Raw genomic sequence first — 18,760 nt, 5'->3', positions numbered from 1 at the left:
TCTTAAGTACATGTAGACCATCTGTGCCTCAACTGAGGTTACCCCCACTGTACTGGCTCTTCTTTCTCTTGCAGATCAAATTAATTTATTCACAAAAGACATGGGAAAGTACTGTGGCTGAACCCTCATTGAAAGCAGTCACAGTTATGGGTCGTTACAAATAACTATTATGAATGCCCTCAGCTGTTGCCACATAACATACAGTATGTTTTGGCAGAGCAATGCTATAAACCAATTCACCAGCAACAAACACAAAGCCATTTATGTATTTGCCATTTCTGTTTCAAATGCCAGCATATTTTCCAAGTCATCCACGCTTGTTTTGTTCAAGGATGGGAAGAGAACTGGTGAAATTCAGACCCAGAGGCGTGTTTGCCTTAGCAGTTCAACAGCTGCTGGTGTCTTACATCATCATGATACAAAATGCTGCTATCATTTTGATTATGGACAGTTGTGCTTGTTAACACAACTAACATTTCAAAAAGGTAGAAATGTGCGCTCGGTCCACCAATAATTTAATGTAGCAAGATGTCAGCGCAAACGAAGGAAATGAAATGAGGCAGGTGACTTATAGAAATCTATGCCAAGTTCCCATGCATTTAGACAGGAGATCTACAAGGAGAACAGAGGTGGAATTCCAGGAGGAGATAAAAATACTTCAGGAGCTGCGTAGCTGCAGGTGTTATTACACCCAACCCCCACTCCCCCCCACCCCCACCCCCCAACACACACCCTTAAGAGGCCCTAAAGAGTGGGTGCAGGACAGAACAGGGAGTGAGAAGACGTCTCCAGAAAAGTCATGTTTACTAATGCCTTACCGTTAAACAAGACTGTAGGAATTTAAAAGATATGTAGGTCTTGCTATTCACTGCCAATTCCCCCAGAGCTTCCAGCTATTACCTTAACGGCCATGTGTTCAATGGTTGTGCGTAGTAACTAGAATTCAATCTAGCCAACATTTTCAAAGATGCTTCTGTGCAAGGCTCTCCCCATTATAAATCTCTACACTTTTCCAGCTCTATCGCCAGAGGTTCAGTACAGTAGGCCGTCTGCTGCTGTGGTTGGCAACCCCCTCACCTCCCCATTTGAGGTTAGGTCTGGATAAGAACCAATAAACACTGAAGAAAGCTATGTTTCAGAAAACACTCTGAGTGGTGGCATACACAGCCAACGGTTGCTCAGCATACCGGCACACCCACATCTGGTACACTCCTTGACAGTAAGAACATGTACCTCACAGCCTTTGAGAATGTGATTCATTTAGACGATAATACACACAGAACCCAGTTTTCTGTTTATACATGCTTTTTACGCCTTCCAGAATAGAGTGATTAAACAATTTTGTTTTGACAGCATCCAATTTTTAATGACCAAAAATAGACATGAATCTACAAGGTTGGAGCAAATCCGCCCACACTCAGCAAGCAGAGATGTGACCTTGAGCTTCAGCCTAACAAGGGACTTTCCTGCAGATCATGTTCTATGTTTGGTGAAGGAAGTCATTTATTTCCCCCAATCCAAGGATCAAGACAAATCTTAACCACCCTCCAAAAAGTCAGCGAGCTTTACTTCTTAAACGATACCCTAAAGCAGAGAAAAGTGAACATTCCTGAAGCCTGTGCATGTGAGAGGGAATCAGGTGCCCACATTGTCAGCATAAAATGCCTTCATTCTGATTGGCTCTCACCTTCTCCATTCAGTTTTAAATCCTTGATTCAAGACTCCCTCTGACACCCCATGACAAAGGATCAAGGGGCAGGACACTTGCAAAGAACCGGATTATGTTCTGGAGGCTGGTTCAAGGAGAAGGATCTGGGGAATCCGAGTGATGTGAAGGTTGGATTTCTCCTGATGTAAAGCGCTTTTGTTTTTGCCGGTCAGAAAATCCCAGCCCTATAAATAGGATTAGTTTACCTGTATTACTCAGGGCAACCACTGGCCATTCCATTAGGCTCATGTTTTATTTTCATCTTTTCTATGTCTTTCTTTACAACTTCTGTATCTATGTCTACTTTGTCGGAACAGAAGCAGTCATTGGCTCCCTTGTTAATGGGAAGAATTTATGAGAATAATCACTTGGCTAAAACTTTTAACAAGTTTTGGCAGCTGTTGTTTCAACAGTTGAACATTTGCACAAGACGTTCCTTGTACTGCTGCAATGGCTCCAACTTTAGAAACAAGTATGGAAATCCAAGCCAGCCAAAACCTTAGTCAGTCTCAGAGCAGACTTTGGATAAGCAAACTGAGAGAGTGCAGGATGAAGATATGGTCATGAATGAGGGCCCAGGGAAAAGCTGCTGGATGGGAGATAAACAGTAGTCCTGTCATTACTTATGTCCAAGGTCAACAAGGGGCTCAACAAGGGGCTCAACAAGGGGCTCAACAAGAGCCTCTTAAGACTTCTCTGACTTCATCTTTCACATTTACAGTTTTGAAGGCTTGATGTCTAGCACAATGTCTTACCATACATGAGTGAAACATCCTGAAACATTCAAATACATCAACACAGATATTGGTATTTTTAATTGTACTCCTATATCCATGTTACAGCTTTTAATGGTTTTTCCATTAATCATCACTACTTATCCTGTTTAAACATTGCAGTATGAGCCATTCGTAAAAGCTAAGACATTCTGTATTTAGTTACTGACTGTATCAGCAAAATAATCTACAGTATATTAACTCACCTAGACTGGGAATCTTCCTGTCTAGACTATTTTCCTGCAGGGATCATTCACCAATCACTCAGACTGAAGAGAAGGTTGTGATGTGGTTTCAGCTGTCGTGATTTACAGATTGATTAAACAAAAAAGCAAATGATCACCTCTGGAACAAACAGATTAATACAATTAGTCAACAAGTATAAAAATTTCAAGTACATCTGGTTTAAATGCTAACTCAGACAGCAAGTTGCAGTTTTTGGCTATGTAGATAAATCCCAATCATGTATATTAGGATAGCAAATCAGATAAAAGAGCATTTCAGTCAGCCTGACAACTATCCCATTTTCCTTGACAAACATGGGAAGGAATTCCCCCAGACAGGACCACGCCTGCTGGATCTTAGTCTTTGAGGGCCAGATAAAATCCCATAGCTAAATTAAACACTTCCTTTACATCACTTACCCTTCCTCCACAAGATAGTCTCAAAAATAACCTGCCCGTATGTTCAGAGTAGAACAATACCTAAATGCAAAGACAGCATTTACTACAGAGTAAACAGACAAAAACAGACTGGATCAAAATGAATAACTGTGAGTTTATAGTACGTCAGCAAATATGGCACATCTGTATTACTTTACTCAAGTTACTTAATATCACTAGGGTATGCAACTATAAAGAAAATGATGCAGATTTAATGCCAAATATTCATACTATACAGACAAATGTATTGACATTTCACAACCTAGATCTTATTTTAATAGTATTATTTTTTTTAACTCAGCAGCAATACAGATGGACCCAGATGTATTATGAAGTGCACAGGGAGGGCACCAGTACGCGAGTGATTAGACAAGTCCACAGTCATCAATAGGATCTAAAACTACCTACATTATTTGAAAATGAAAATAGAGGTACGAGAACCTGTGTTGATTACAACTGTCTACTGCCTTTAAAAGGTTTGTATGGTTAAATTAGAGATTTGTTAAAAGATTTGCACTTCATTAAAGAGGCCAGCACACATCAGCATTTAAACTGTGAAATTATGCAGAAAAATCAGTTCATTTCAATAGAATCACCTTGTAGGGGCAAGGTAAATGCAACTTTTCTACGTCAAGTTCAACTTCTTGTGAACTTTCACATGCAAATTTCATGCCGTTGACCCTTCTCTATCTATCAGAGTACAAACAAAGCGCTTACCAAAACGGCAAACATATTGTCATGTTACAACCGAGCTTGCGACAGTTAGCAAGCAAGCTAGGTCTGAGATCCCCCCCCCCCTCTTAAATAACTCTTAGCATTTTACCAGCTTGCTAGCATGTTAGCAGGAGCTCATCCACCACAGTAGTTCACCATCTGGCTCTGCAAGTAGTCCGAACCTATTTTATGAATACATTTGCTGTTCCCGTTTTTGATTAGACAGGCCACATGTCTGCATTTCTAGCAGAGAAAATATGTTCCCATATTTTGACAATTACGCTGTAACGTAAACTTTACGTCATCTTAATTGAAAGAAAAGATGGCTAAAAATACAAAAATAAGATTAAATCTGCGATTAAATTACTTTTTGTCAAAGTTACTGAAATGGAAACACCTCATTAATATGTTTGTGTCTAAACTAATGACCAGTAATCCCACCACTGGGTAGGTAATTGGGACCACAAACCTTTATTGAGCCCATTCATTGTAGCTTACCTTGCCAGCAGAGCATGCCTGTGCTTTGTAAAGAGCTCCCATTACAATTAGCCAGAAGCAGGACATTAAAGTCAGCAGTTAAGCTGAAAAAGAAGTGGCACTTAAACAGGAGCCCTTAATACATTAATTTAACTGTTAACATATTTGGGATGTTTAAAAAACAACAACTGTCAAACAATACCATATGACATGAGAAGCTATATTGTGTTCTTGAATAGTTAACTTTACCTGACTGAAGCACTCCTGACTCGAGATCATGGATCACACCAAAGTATAAATACTGTCATTACTTAAGGCCCCAAACACAAGTATCCACCTGGTCCGCATTCCTATTGCAACCCATGTTGTTGAAAATACATGGGGTGACTTCATTAAATGGGCTACAATTGTAATCAGCACCATGATTTTTTGTGATTTTGTTCTTTCTAGAGTGACCAGCTTTAAAAAAAAAAAACGCTGAAGGGGAAACAAAACAAACAAACAAAACCAGAAAATTCACTTTAATAACAGTCTACATTCAAGTCATATAGACTTAAGAGAATGTGTTGGGCTTTGTACCAACTACACAATAAAACCGGAGGGCCGACATCTGGGAGTATCTTCCTCTCAACAGTTGACAGACAAATTTCACCTGTCTTCATAATTCAACAAACAGGCCTTAATTTGAAGGTTTGCTCACACCTACAAAGACATCTGTTTGCCAGGACTTTATGCAATAATACAAGAAAGCAGGAGGGCTAACCTGGCCATTCATTGGAAGCAGATGTGAAGGATCCATTTCCTACTATAATAAGAGTTAATTATAGGCAAGGGCCCCCATGTGTTTGTGTGAAAATATACAGCGCTCCAGCGGTTTATCAGCGAAGTGAACTAGTCAGGTGTACGAGAAAAGGCAGTCTGTTCTAAGGGTGACTCATCACTGTGTTAATGGACAAGTCAGCACAAGCCAGTTCATGACCTTTCAAGGAAAAAAGAACAGAAAGTTGATAATTTAAGACTCAGCTTTCACCGTTGAGGTTACATCACTCTGTCTGACCCTGCTGACATTTCTTCACAGTAAATCTTTGCTGTCTCAGACAATGAGCAAAAACAGAACATCATTTTTTACATGAAGAAAAGTGTAATAAAATGCACTCATTCCTCTGCTTAATTGAAAATATTGCTGCCCAGGGGGATGGATGGGAGCAAGATGAGCCATGACTGACAATGCATGCTATCCCTTAGAATATAATGAATGTTTATGTTTGAAAATAACATATACAGCATATATATTGGTATTTTGAATAAATGTTACGAACAGTTCTTGTTACAGCTATTGTTTTTCATTGTTACAGTGTTATTTAAAATGTTGTATAGACCAACGCAACGGGACATGTTTGTCATTCCACCATTACCGAAAGCTTTCAGAAACTGGCAAAAAGACAGAACAGCAGGACATTTACATATATTACATACAATTACATATATTATATTTACATTTTTATGTAGATTAGGCTTATATCTTGGGTGGGTATATGATATGAAGTACCAATGGGTATATGATATAAAGTACCAGTACCCTGGGCTACAGCAATAGTGCTGACTTGCCCTCAGAGACACAGCACCCAGGGCTGATCAGACCCTAATCTCTGCCTGTCTGGCTGGGCTATTCTAAATAACAAACAGGCATGAAAAAACAACTCTGCTCTCATTCATCTATGTACATTCTTCTCCCTCAAATCTTGTTTTCTGCACCAGGAAAGCCCTGGTGAAACAACAGACTGGAGTTAACCATGTGCCCAAAAGGCAAGACTGATGTCTATGCCAGAGAATCTGACTTCAGTCTGCAGTCTAGTTTTTGTGCCAAATTTTAGCCCCAGTGTGCCCCATCTACGCTCCTTGTACCCATGACAGGGTCATAACAGAGCCTCCGCAGGTGGAGGCTTGTAGGAAAGACAGGGCCTCTTCATTCTGGCACAGCTGAAAGAGTCTCCTCTATGTGCTCACAGTCCACATACATCACACAGGCCCTCAGTTCAGGGGAAGAACCATTTAATTACCCCTTTTAAAGCAATAATTGCCTGACTTGGCTGGAGGTGCTGCCTGTTTAAAGACGAACAGAAAAGTGAAGCATTCACTGTCTCTGATGATTACGGAAGATCAGGGTCAACCAAGAGCTGTAATTTAGATTAACAGATCCCTTGTGTACCTCACATGGTCATAAAAAGAGATCATGGAAATAAATCTGAAATTGACTTGGTGTCAAAATGTAACCAACATCCCAACAGCTGTGCTCATTTTTGATTTTAAAAAAAACAGCTGCTGTTCCCATAGCTCGGTCTTGAATGTGGTGCTGTTAAGGCATTGTTGGTGATCACCATCTACTTACAACAGCACATGCTTCTCATGACTCATGCTTCCACCGAAGTTAAATAACGCTTTGTCAGTAATCTTACAAGTGATGAACTTTTCGTTGGGTTTCAAAATATTATTTTTCCAATAGATATCCTCATCTGTGGTGTCTCTATCTATGCCATCTCTGATCAGACAGTAAACGGCAACTTACAGAAGTATATAAACAAGCCTTTAGGCTTAGTATTTAGATGACTCCTCATTCCATGGGATCAACAGATGGTTTGGGTGGAGAGAAAATTATATACAGCCACTTTAGTCTAAAACCACAGAAATTCCCTTTGCCTTACCAACTGTTTTACAAGGCCAACCTTCAGCTTCAATAGGCCTGCCAGGTACTGGTTAGACTCGCATACTGTCCGGCCTCTGGGCACATGATGGATGCTAAGCTACTTTAATCAGTGAGGTAGTTAAGGAGTCTTTGTGGCCATACACTACATGAATAAGAATGTAATCAGAAATCCTTCACTTCTCCCTGCTGGTGATCTGGATTAGCTTCAAGAGATGTGTGTTTGATCAGAAGGCTCAAGGGTGATGGTTTCCAGCAGGAAAGGAAGGAGTTGTGATTTTAATCTAGTGAAGTGTTCAACCACATTCCACTTGTATCAATGGGTTGGTTTTCATTCCTACAAGTTCTCACATACCGTCCACTCCACAAGTATTGGAACGGTAAGGCAAATTCCTTTGTTTTGTTGTTTACTGAAGACATTTGGGTTTAAGATCAATAGATGAGTATGAGACAAGTGTTCAGAATTTCATGGTATTCACATCTAGATGTGATGTGTCGAGAAACAACTCAGGACATATCACCCTTTGTTTGAACCCACCCATTTTTCAAGTGAGCAAAACTATCAGAACATGTGACTGACAGATGTTTCTTGTTGCCCATGTGTTGCCTTTTAGGTTGATTGTCCAAACATTAAATATCTCTGCATGACTAGTCTAAGTTTTCATCCTTGGTTCAAACCTATAAAGACTGTATTTCCCGTTAAAGAGGATAAACCAACATGAAGACCAGAGAGCTGTCTATGGGAGAAAAGCAAGCCATTGTCAAGCTGAGGAAAGAAGGAAAATCGACTAGAGCCATTGGACAAACATTGGGCAAAGCAAGCACAACAATTTGGAATGTCCTGAAAAAGAAAGAAACCACTGGTGTACTGAGCAACAGACGTCGAACAGGTCAGCCAAGGAAAACAACAGTAGTTGATCAAAGAAATATCGTGAGAGCTGTGAAGAAAACCCCCAAAACATCAGTGACATCACCAACGACCTCACCAACAGGGGTGAAGGTATCACAATCCACTGTTGGAAGAAGACTCAGAGAGCAGAAATATAGAAGCCACACCACAAGATGCAAATCACTCATCAGCAGGAAGGATCGGAAGGCCAGATTGAAATTTGCAATGAAGTACAGAGATGAGCCGCAAAAGTTCTGGAACACAATCTTATGGACTGATGAGATCAAGATTAATCTCTACCAAAGTGATGGAAAGGCCAAAGTGTGGAGAAAGAAAGGAACTGCTTATGATCCGAAGCTCATCTGTGAAGCATGGTGGAGGCGATGTCATGGCTTGGGCGTGCATGGCTGCCTCTGGAACACACTCATTAACATTTAGTTCAGTTTATCATGCAGCAGCACAATGACCCAAAGCACACTGCCAACAAAACAAAAGACTTCATCGGGGGAAAAAGTAGAAGGTTTCAGACTGGCCAAGTCAATGACCTGACCTTAACCTAACAGAGCATGCATTTCACCTCCTTAAGGGGAGACTGAAGTAAGAAACACCCCAAAACAAACAAGAACTGAAAGAAGCTGCGGTAAAAGCCTGGAATAGCATCACAAATGAAGAATGCAACAGTTTGGTGATGTTGATGGTTCGCAGGCTTGAGCCAGTTATTGCAAGCAAGGGTTATGCCACCAAATATTAAATGTTATTTACTGGATATTTACTAGATTATTTGTTCCATTACTTTTGCTCATCTAAGAATGCTGTGATCTAATACAAACGGTGGTATGTCCTAAGTTGTTTAACACATCTAGATGTGAATACCAGGAAATAAAAGCTGAAATTCTGAACTCTTGTCTCATACTCATCTTTTGATCTTAAACCCAAATGTCTTCAGTGAACAACAAAAACAAAGGAATTTGCCTTACTGTTCCAACACTTTTGGAGGGGACTGTATCACCCCTATCTATTGTACTGCTCCTACCCCATTTCCCAAAAACATGCATCTTTTTGGTAGTGAGACTGTTAGGAAGACTATATCAACTGGAGGACACATCCACTTGTTTAAAAGAATAGAGCAACGGTCCAGTGAGGTAGTAAGGGAAACTAAACAAGCACAACCTCGCTTCCGCATGAGAGTAAGAGTTTAAGCTAACTTCATGAATAAGTAGATGTAGTTATGTGGGAACAAAAAAACAACAATCTAATCTTTCATTTTTACTTATCATACTTATACTTAGACTAAACTAGCTCTACACTGCAATACAAGAATGCCCGGGCAGTGTTTTCAGTTACCTAAATTTGCTAGCTACAGGTGATGAAATGAGAAAAGACAGTCATCATTTCAGCTGTCAAATTCAACGGTCACCAACTAGAAATATAAAGCCTCCTTTTTTCTGCCTTTTCGAATGATTGTTTCTAAAAATTAGCACAATTTGTTTTCATTTATTGTAATATTAAACATTACATAATTCAGTTATCAATGAGCATGTATTATTGTGTTACTTCTGCAACAGCCAAAGGATCCACGTTTTCTGCTTCATTTATACAGCCTGAGATCAGGTCAAAGTCTGAGTGATATGTTGTGAGTAATATTTACTTTTCATTAAAAATACAATATGTGAATGTGTGTGTGTGTGAATCAAAGATTTTTTCCATTACAACATAGTTTGGCTCATGGAAAGGAACATGCTTCTTCAAAAGTAGCAAACCTGGATGGAAAATATTTCCAACCAAGCACTTCGGCTCAGTTGAAACACTGAGACACTGTGATGGAAATTCAAATATCACATTCTAGCTGAGAGAGGAAAATAAAAACAAGGGCTTGTACTTTGGCATAATTAGGTCCTGGGGAATTCATTAATCCTCAGTTCCAGTGTGTTACTTGCCAAGTTATGAAAACTTGTGAAAACTTCTGCACAGCTTTATAACTACACTCTGTGACCAGCTGTCAGACACTCCAAATAAAGTAAATCTTGCTGTGCAATGAAAAAAAATCTGTGAGAAATACCTCTATGTCTTTATTACATGAATAAAAGACTGAAGACACAAGGGAGATGTTTGTTTTTGAGATATGAATGCAGAAAAGGTAGAATTACTAGAGATTATGGGTATTTTCAAATATAAACATACTTCAGAGAGAAAAAAAGATTTTAGTGGGGGAATATAGGTATGGGGGTTGGGGAAACAACAATACACTGGGTTATTTCTTTCAGCATATATAGAGCAGGACATCTGAACTGCATACAGGAAAGCCTGAATAAACTTTGCTTCAGGGGAAGTGGGGTCCTCTTGTCCTGTAGATAATTCCAGGTTTCATTTCCCCAACAGGATGGTGACTCAGCAAGGGACAAACGTTTTCGACCACCACAATTCACTGCACCAAAACAATGGACTGCTGGCAGCCTCTTGACCACAAACCCATTTGCTTTTCAGCTCTAACCATATCTCATCATGGAGCCAATCACATATCCAAAGTGCCTTCCTAGTTACTGGAGACATTGGCGATCAGGCAGGTATTTAAATTAGTATTCTACAACAAATATGATGGTTTACCACTCCACATGTTAACAATGTGCAAGGATTCAGAGATTTGATCAACAGTAAAAAAGCAACTAGCAAGTGTGAGAAGAAAAGGACAGAGGGTTCCCTTGAGATTCCTTTGAGAACACAAAGTGCGTAAATGTGTGGATGTGTGTATAACAAAGTAAAAGAGTTGTTAGGTCTCCTGGGACGACAGCTGACATGATAACACAGACCAGACTGGTGCAGCTCTCCTCCTGTCTCTCCTGAGGGCCTCTGCAGCTTCAGTAAGGGGCAGTACATGAGAACTGAACTATTCCATAAACCAGAAGCAATATGGCACGTATTTTAACAGTGGCTTCAAAGGCTGACATGAATTTTTTTGCAATTTGTGCTATGTCGGTATTAAGTAAAAAGGTATCAAGAGCTTTTCATAACCCAAATTGACGTGCACTATGACCTAACCCCTAAGTTAATTTTTTTGTCAATTTTAAAACAATGGGTCCTTGATTTCAGCCCCATCCACACTACCACATTTTCATTTTAAAATGCAGACTTTTGCTACGTTTGCACCTCCTGTTCAGACTAAAACGGCGAAAACGAAGACTTAAAACGGAGAAGTCTGAAAACGCTGCTGACCACATTTTTTGTTTTAAAACTCTGGGTAGCGTTTTAATACAGACGGGCAAAAACGGAGGACTTTAGAAATGATGACGCAGACACTCATGCTTGGCTCTCTGATTGGGTCTTATAAGTCATGGAAAGCAGAAACAGCTACAGACAGAGTTTTTGATTTGGTATTTTTATTGAAATATTCTGTCCCATGCAAATAACACTTATCTGCCTACACTTGCAGCTACTGTGCATGTCGCCGTTTGCGACGACTTCTGTTTTCCACCGCCACAGTCGCTTTTAACTCCCGTATTACATTCAGTAACAGTCTCAGCTCATTATTGGTCCATGCAAAAAAAAAATCTGGTATGGTTTTTTGTCTGTAGTTTATTCTTTTGCCAAATCATCTGTAACTACGGAATAGACCATCTGCTTCATGTTTACACCGGCACGCACATGCCCAGTGTATGGAACGGCCACAAGAATCTTAGCGTTAACATTAGCTTAATTAATCAGTTGAAAACTCTGTCTCCTTCTGACTTTTTAATGCTTCCGGCCTAGTTGTAAAATAAGACTCATGTAAAAGGTCTGTAAAAGTGTAAAAGGATATGCACTTGGTGCCTACATACATGATACTATGCTAAAAGACTGAGGCTAGAGCTAACATGTGCCAGGCAAAAGGTCAGCATCCTCATCAGTTGATGAGCCATGTTAAAGAAATGGAAATAAAGAAACAGCATTGTTCTTGTATTGCAGTTTCGAGTAGGATGAGGAGAAATGTAAAATCAGACTGCTTAGCTTAAATACCTTGTTGTTTGTATTTTCAAATAGCGGGAGAAAGCAAGAGGAAGGACTTATGGGTTGATGAGTTTTGACATAATGCTATTTCGGGAAAAGACTTTAGCTGTGGTTGATGGCTGTGTTAACTTCTACAAATCCAATAAAGACAAAAAACACATGTTTTGGTCCAATACCAGAAAATGTAGAAATATATTACTTATATATGTATAATATTTTATCTTAGGCAAGCAAAATAATTGATGTGAGTTTTAGGAAAGCTGATTTTTAGTTTTCACCATTTTCAGATTTGCTGTATTATAAAAGCAAAGAATAGTCACTGGTGTTCATAGCATACAAAACCTTTCATTTGTCATCCAGTTAAGTCACCCAATTAGGCTCCTGAAGAGCAGCGACCTTGTACAATCGTCTACAAACAAAAGTGAGCAGAAAGGGGAAGCAGGTGTTCTCCCTTTATTTACTTTTCACTGAGCCATTAAACCCTGAAGTCTGCAAAATTCCACTTGCCAACCTCCCTCTGTGAACATTAAGGGTTTAACAAAAGCTTAGGTGAATTTGCATCTTCTTAAGGTTACAATAAAGTCTTGCAAAGATGGAAGCCTTTCTGTTTCACATGTAGAAACTTGTTGTACAGTAAGAGGAAGTGGAGGCAGGGTGCTACTAGTCTCAGGGAGTGAGAAATCATCAGCTCTGATAAGACACGGGATGTGAGGGTCAAACCTGACTGTGAAAGACAATGGACAAGAAAAGAATGATAGCATTCCTTTCGCCAAGTTAAGTACCCTTGAAAAAAAACACAAAAACGTCTTGGGTGGAAAGGGCAGCAACCCCCATCACAGTAAGTTGGGAGGGACCATCCAAGACAATGCAGCAACTCCATTGAGCAAAACGCAGAATGCCCAAGTGACTTCACATCAATGTCGCTAGCAAAGACAATGGCAGATTCAATAGGGCACAGACAACTATAGAGCACCTTCAAAGGGAAAGTGCAATACAGTTAAGTTAGCATTTCAATGAATCTCAAATGAGTGTGAGCTGGGCTACCGCCTGGGGAAAAGCCCGGTAATGCAATGTGAAAAGATTGAAGACGGCTGTTTAAAATGGGGAAAACAGTCTACCAGTCTATTACATTCTTTTGTTCTTCTTATCAAGCTGAGAGACTTGTGTTAGATTTAAAGCTCACTATTTCCAGAGGAGCAGAGTGACTGTTGGCATGAAAGTACATCTAACGAAAGACCTGCTCAGCACTTATTTAAAAATGAGTGACAGGAAGAAAAAACACTTTTTTCAACATTTTTTCAATTTGAACAAATATGTCCCTTTTTCTAATTTTCACAAGAATATCATTTATATTCCAATACTCCTTATTCAAATGCTTAATGAACATGGCAAGGGAAAGAATCCGACATTTGTGATTTTCTACCACAAATAGTTCGATTAGAGGTTTCTTATTGCTTCGGGTGTAGACTGTGCTGTGTCCTCAAAACATCCTGTGACCTCCCCATGAACTCTGTTGGGTTTATTCAGAGACATTTTATAAGACTATGAGGACTTTGGTTTATTGCACCTGCAGCTCCATAACACAGGAATGAAGAATGATATACTTGTATGTATGTAAGTATGTTTTAAGGGAGCAAAGGCCAACTGTCTGCAATCAGTATTTTCAATATAACTTCTGAATATGAATACTTCTCATAAAATGTGCACAGTGAATGTGCTATTTTAATGACTATTGCCAGGAAATCCCTTAGGTACTTGCTGCACTGCACAGAGGTCCGACTACAGGGTTCACTATAGAGCAAAACCGGTAGTAATTTAGAGTCATGCTCACAGGCACTTCAGTAAGTCAGTTTTTCACCCAAGCTAGGCCTGTTTAGTTAAAGGATGACCACTTAAATCACTGCCGCACAACATCCACACTGATCTTACAGTAAATAACAAGCACTGCTAATAATTTTTAACCTATTCTATATTTGGAGCTGTGTTGAATGCATTGTGTTCTATTGTGAACATAAAAGACAGGTGCGTTATCAGGGAGGTTTGATGGATGACTTCAGAATAGTGTGAAGAGGTGTGAATAGAAAGAGTGGGTCTCTAGTTACAACCATAGACTGTACAAAACAGGCAGTACTCAAGAGTATGCATGCTCATGTCAGTACATGCACAGTGTTGCTGCTGTACCAGCTGAGGTGCAGCTGTGTTTGGAGTCGGCTCTTCTGTCCGACACGGACACAACGTTGGGACATGAAAGCTCAACGCTAATGCAGCCACAGAGCGCAGTGTATTGTCAGAAGACATTAGTTTGTGTGTGTGTGTACACCAGGCAAAGATGAGGTGAATGTATTGTATACACCTTTAAGGCTTTGATGCGTCTTTGCAATCTAAATTCTAACTTTGTATCACAGCACACTGATCTGTGAGGTTAAGAGGAAACATGGTTCTTCAAGAACAGGCATGCGTTGATTATACTCTAATAATACAATAAAAGATGTTGAATCAAAAGAAGTAAAAACAGGAGCATTGAAATCAGGCGTGGGGTGAGGCCACACTGTGGATCCTTACAGGACCATCACTATTTTAGCTAATTTACTAATAATCATGCATACTTCACACATAATGCTGACCATTTTCCAAAGCTTGTAGATGTAAATGCGAATCAATTTGAAAACCCTGCACTGCATTAGTATGATACAGTAATGTAACTTTTATAACAATAAATGCATACATGATGTTCACTTCTAGATGTTATCTGGACAAGTTTACTTTTAGGTAAATGAATGGAAACCAGTGGCTAAAATATGAAACTCTACAGCATCATAAGTAATGTAAGAGTAGGCTATGCTCCTTTGAGTCGGGAACAGGAGGATGTGGCCCTTCTAACTATACCGAGCTACAAGCTAAATCAAAACTGACCTCTGTAGGGGGGGCAAAGAAGTACAAACTATTCTAATGCAACTAGGCTATTGTAATAGTAGAGGAATACCCACAAAAAATAAGAAATGGTCAACAAATTCTGCTTTTGTGTCCCAAACTTTGGAATGACTGCTCTGCAAAAATACATGCAAAACATTTAATATGGGAAGTCAAGTGGTGGCAAGACTCAAAAAAAACATGATGTGCAACTGCACACAAATTAAGTGAAAAGTTTAGAAAACTGCAGTGGGAGCTAATCTTGGCTGTGAATAAATCATGAGGAACCCCCACTGAACTGCAGAAGCAGACTCAGGTTCAGAGTGCTCACCTCTCTGACCTCTATACCGGCCCAAGTCACACCTCACTGCAGAGTCAACAAATGCCAGCCTCCCGGCCTGCACTCCATATGTGCCAATGTGCTTGAGGAGGGGGCGAGCCACTTCAGTGGAGCATTGTCCCATCAACCAAGATGGCCCCTCTCCTGTGGCTATAATTCAACAATGCAATGTTGACTGAACCCAGCCTTCAAGCAATTATGTGAATGGGTCTGGCGGGGGCAGACTTCCTCACTGTTCAAACTGTGGAGTGGAGTTGGTGTTTGCACTGTGCTTTGCAACTCCATAGAGTCCTCATCGACTGAATGGGAATTAAACACCAGGTAGTGGGGACTGAAACGACAAAGTGCCACACAAAGAGACCAACCACCTTGCCCAGTCAATACATTACCCAGCATAGACTAAATACATCATCACATCAACTGTCGCTGCATAACATTTAGAAGCAAATGAAGGGGTTGAGTTACAGAATGAGAGAGAGAACAATTTACACAAATGACACATGCTCTGCAGACTATATAGTCATAGGAATCCAGGTCGCCCTTCCCCCAACCCCAGTGAAGTCAGGGGACACTTATGACTGTCTATACTGGGAGAGATCACTGTGCCAAAATTTTCAGCAGTGGTGCTCACAGTTGGTCTGATGTCATACATCAGAAAACAAATTGGCCTCACTCTTTTTTATATGATTAAGTTAGACTGGGAACACAGACCACTGGCCTTATCAATCCATTTTCACTTGTAAAACACTAACATAAATCAAAACAGATTTGGGAGTATCCTTCTTTACAGTTGTTTTTTTTATTGAATTTTAAGCTGTAAAAACACTTGACTCAGATCATTTCTCACACTAGTACTGCTGGTGGTTCACAGCAGGACACAGGGGACACAATGTAGAGCTCTTACACACTGAGAGTTTTTATTGACTTTGAATGTTGTGTTGACGCGCATGACCCTGACATTCCAGCGGGGAGAGGGAGGGCCCGTAGTAACACCAGTACGTGTAACCTACTTAATTGATTCAAGAGACAGTCCGCCTGTAGTAGTTCATATTCATGATGCAAGAAACAGATGCTTGTGGTTCCAGATAATTCAATTTTGTTGGTATTGTTAGCCCAGTAGTCAATCAAGGCTGTGGTTTAAGTGTAGAGGCCACCTCCTATTACCTTCCACTGTCAGCACACAGCTGATGATGATAGTCCTCTGGGGACTGGATAGCTTTAATGGACTGATGATATTGAAGGTAACATGTGTTGACTTCGAGGATGCAGGTAATGCAACTTTTGCCTCAACTTTGTGAACTGACGCAAAGCAATAGATCATGTCATCCACAGGAAAGGCGCGACGCTCGATAGCATGTCACAGCTGGACGTTATATACCTTGAAGTCTTCAACACTATAGCTTTTCAAACGTCTAGAATCTGAAATATTACAGCTCATATACTCCAGCAGGTGAAAGATTTATGTCTGCTGGTCACCGCAACTACGTCCCATCATTCAAAAAGGCTTTGCTTCAGATCAAATCAACACAGAGGAGTCACAGATATCTCAACCATGACAGCTCCGTTTATTGGAGGGCATAAAGGTGAGAAACCAGACAGGATTTCTGGAGGGTGGGGGGGATGTCTATTCTCAGCAGCAAGGCAACGCTCATCGTCTATATGATTCATACCACAGATATTGCAGAATAAAAATATAATTAATTGTGCTCGAAAAAATTACCAACAGTGCGCAGGCAGTATACTAGAGATGACACATTTAATATTTTTATTATCGATTAATCGTCAAAGTCAGTTATGTTAATGAAGTTGATGAAACCAGAGGATGTAACTTAGAAAGAAATTCCCAATATGGTGCAGTCTCCCAACTGCAGTAGATCTTGGGTGGAGGAGAATGGCACTGGACAAGTGGATTCAACGTTTTCTTTTAAGAAGATAAAGCACATTTTTTTTGCTAATGATCCCCAACTTTTATTCTTAAGGATTTCCATGACTGATTCATTAACAAGGACAAGAAATAAATAAAAATGCCAGTCTAAATGTGTGAGGACACAAAGGACAAACGTTTTCATATAGGTTTTACTTAAAATGTCACAAAATAAAGTCACTTACATACATAGACCCATGTAATAACAAAAAGGCAGTGTAGGCAATGCAAAATGTGGCCTGACTAAGTTTGAGAAGGTTGAGGCATTGAGAACTCCAGGGAGACTATGAATAGCTTGTTTCTATGGACAAACTTAGCCCAACTTCACTCAACAGCAGGTTCCAGTTTGTCATATTACTTTTAAAAGTATCTTTACAGTATATGATGATATTACACTGAGGGCTGGAATCTGTTATACAGCCCACTTGCATGTCAGCAGCCCTGCACCAGCAGACCACACTATTTACTGAACATAAATAGCAACATCAACACATGACCCATTTTTTTCCTGTTCTTTTGCCTTTAACAGGACATTAAAGCACTTATTTGTAAATTTGACTTAATCCCTGCGGGAATAAATGCCTTTTCAGGTCAGTTTTGTGGGTGAATGGAACATAAAAATCCACAGCGGAGAGAGTTTAAAGTTAAAAGAAAGAGTAAAGAGAAAGTTTGAGCTTACTTACAGTAACCAGCTGGCATGTGAGTATCAAAGAGAGGATAAGTCCACAGATCGAAGTAGTCGGGGTGCCCATTTTCCACCAACCCAGCATAGGCTGCAAATGCTGGGGGAAAGGAAAACCCGAGGTCCTTTACTCCTCCTGGCCGCTGGAGCGATATGATGCCCGCACCTTTTTCAGACTTTTCTTCTCTGTGAAGAAACCCGACTGCTCCTCTGCGTCGGGACTTCATCAACAGGTAAAACGGATCCTTTTTCGCGCTTGTTTTTTCTTTTATTTATTTGTGTGTTTGTGTCGGACCTAAAGTATCGACTCGTAGAGTCTCCAAACTCTTCTACTGAGCACTCCGAAACTTGGGACTTGTTGTGGACTAAACGCACTCCTGCGAAGTCGAGCAGAGAGAGAGAGGTAGAGAGAGCACTGCCGAAAAAGTAAAAGGCGGAATGGAATTCAGGGAGTGCTGAAAGAGAAGAGAGCTAATCCCAGTGTGGGGAGACGCCACCTAGTAGGTAGGCTACTAACAGGTCAGACCCATGTTAGCTCTTCACACGTGCCGCCTCCTGAGAAAATGCTATTGTAGTATATTTATAATAAATGTTGAGTTTATCACAGTGGTGGAAGTATTGACAAATCTTAACACATTACTGTAAGTAAAAGACCTGCATTCGTCATTTCAAAGTAAAAGCACATATGTATCAGCAAAACTTAGGTATACTATGAAAAGTTAAAGTAGGCCTACTCATTAGGCAAAATTATCATTTTTCATTGTTTTATATTTACTATAGGCTACATATATGTAATCATTACATATGCAGTGGTGGGAAGTAACTAAGTACAATTACTCAAGTCCTGTAGTCATATACAATTTTGAGGTACTTGCAGGCCTGGTAGTTAGTGCTGTATATTAATTCAAATTAGCCCTGCCTTTACCAGCTGCATTCAAGTGATGTAGCCATACACATTAATGCATCAGTAATAATAATGCAGTAGCCTAATATAAGACA

General features: G+C 40.0%; 1 protein-coding gene across 10 annotated transcripts in view; it reads right to left on the bottom strand.

The window, feature by feature from the left end:
- The window catches only part of hspg2 (heparan sulfate proteoglycan 2), a 93,776-nt gene extending 75,534 nt beyond the window's left edge, over positions 1–18,242 (bottom strand). For 4 of the 10 annotated variants that reach the window (XM_038721910.1, XM_038721911.1, XM_038721916.1 and 1 more), the window contains exon 1: positions 17,763–18,242. In XM_038721910.1, the coding sequence (XP_038577838.1) occupies positions 17,763–17,849 (87 nt within the window). In that variant the 5' untranslated portion in view covers positions 17,850–18,242. The remainder of the gene's footprint in view (positions 1–17,762) is intronic. The other 6 variants (XM_038721913.1, XM_038721914.1, XM_038721912.1 and 3 more) reach the window with 4 other exon arrangements.
- Positions 18,243–18,760: the final 518 nt, after the last annotated feature.

Source organism: Micropterus salmoides, unplaced genomic scaffold (assembly GCF_014851395.1).
Source record: "Micropterus salmoides isolate LMB-PRFRI ecotype aquatic unplaced genomic scaffold, ASM1485139v1 Ms_hic_scaffold_16, whole genome shotgun sequence".
NCBI lineage: Eukaryota > Metazoa > Chordata > Actinopteri > Centrarchiformes > Centrarchidae > Micropterus > Micropterus salmoides.
Note: the sequence above shows the minus strand (reverse complement) of the source record. Positions and strands in the feature narration are given on the sequence as shown.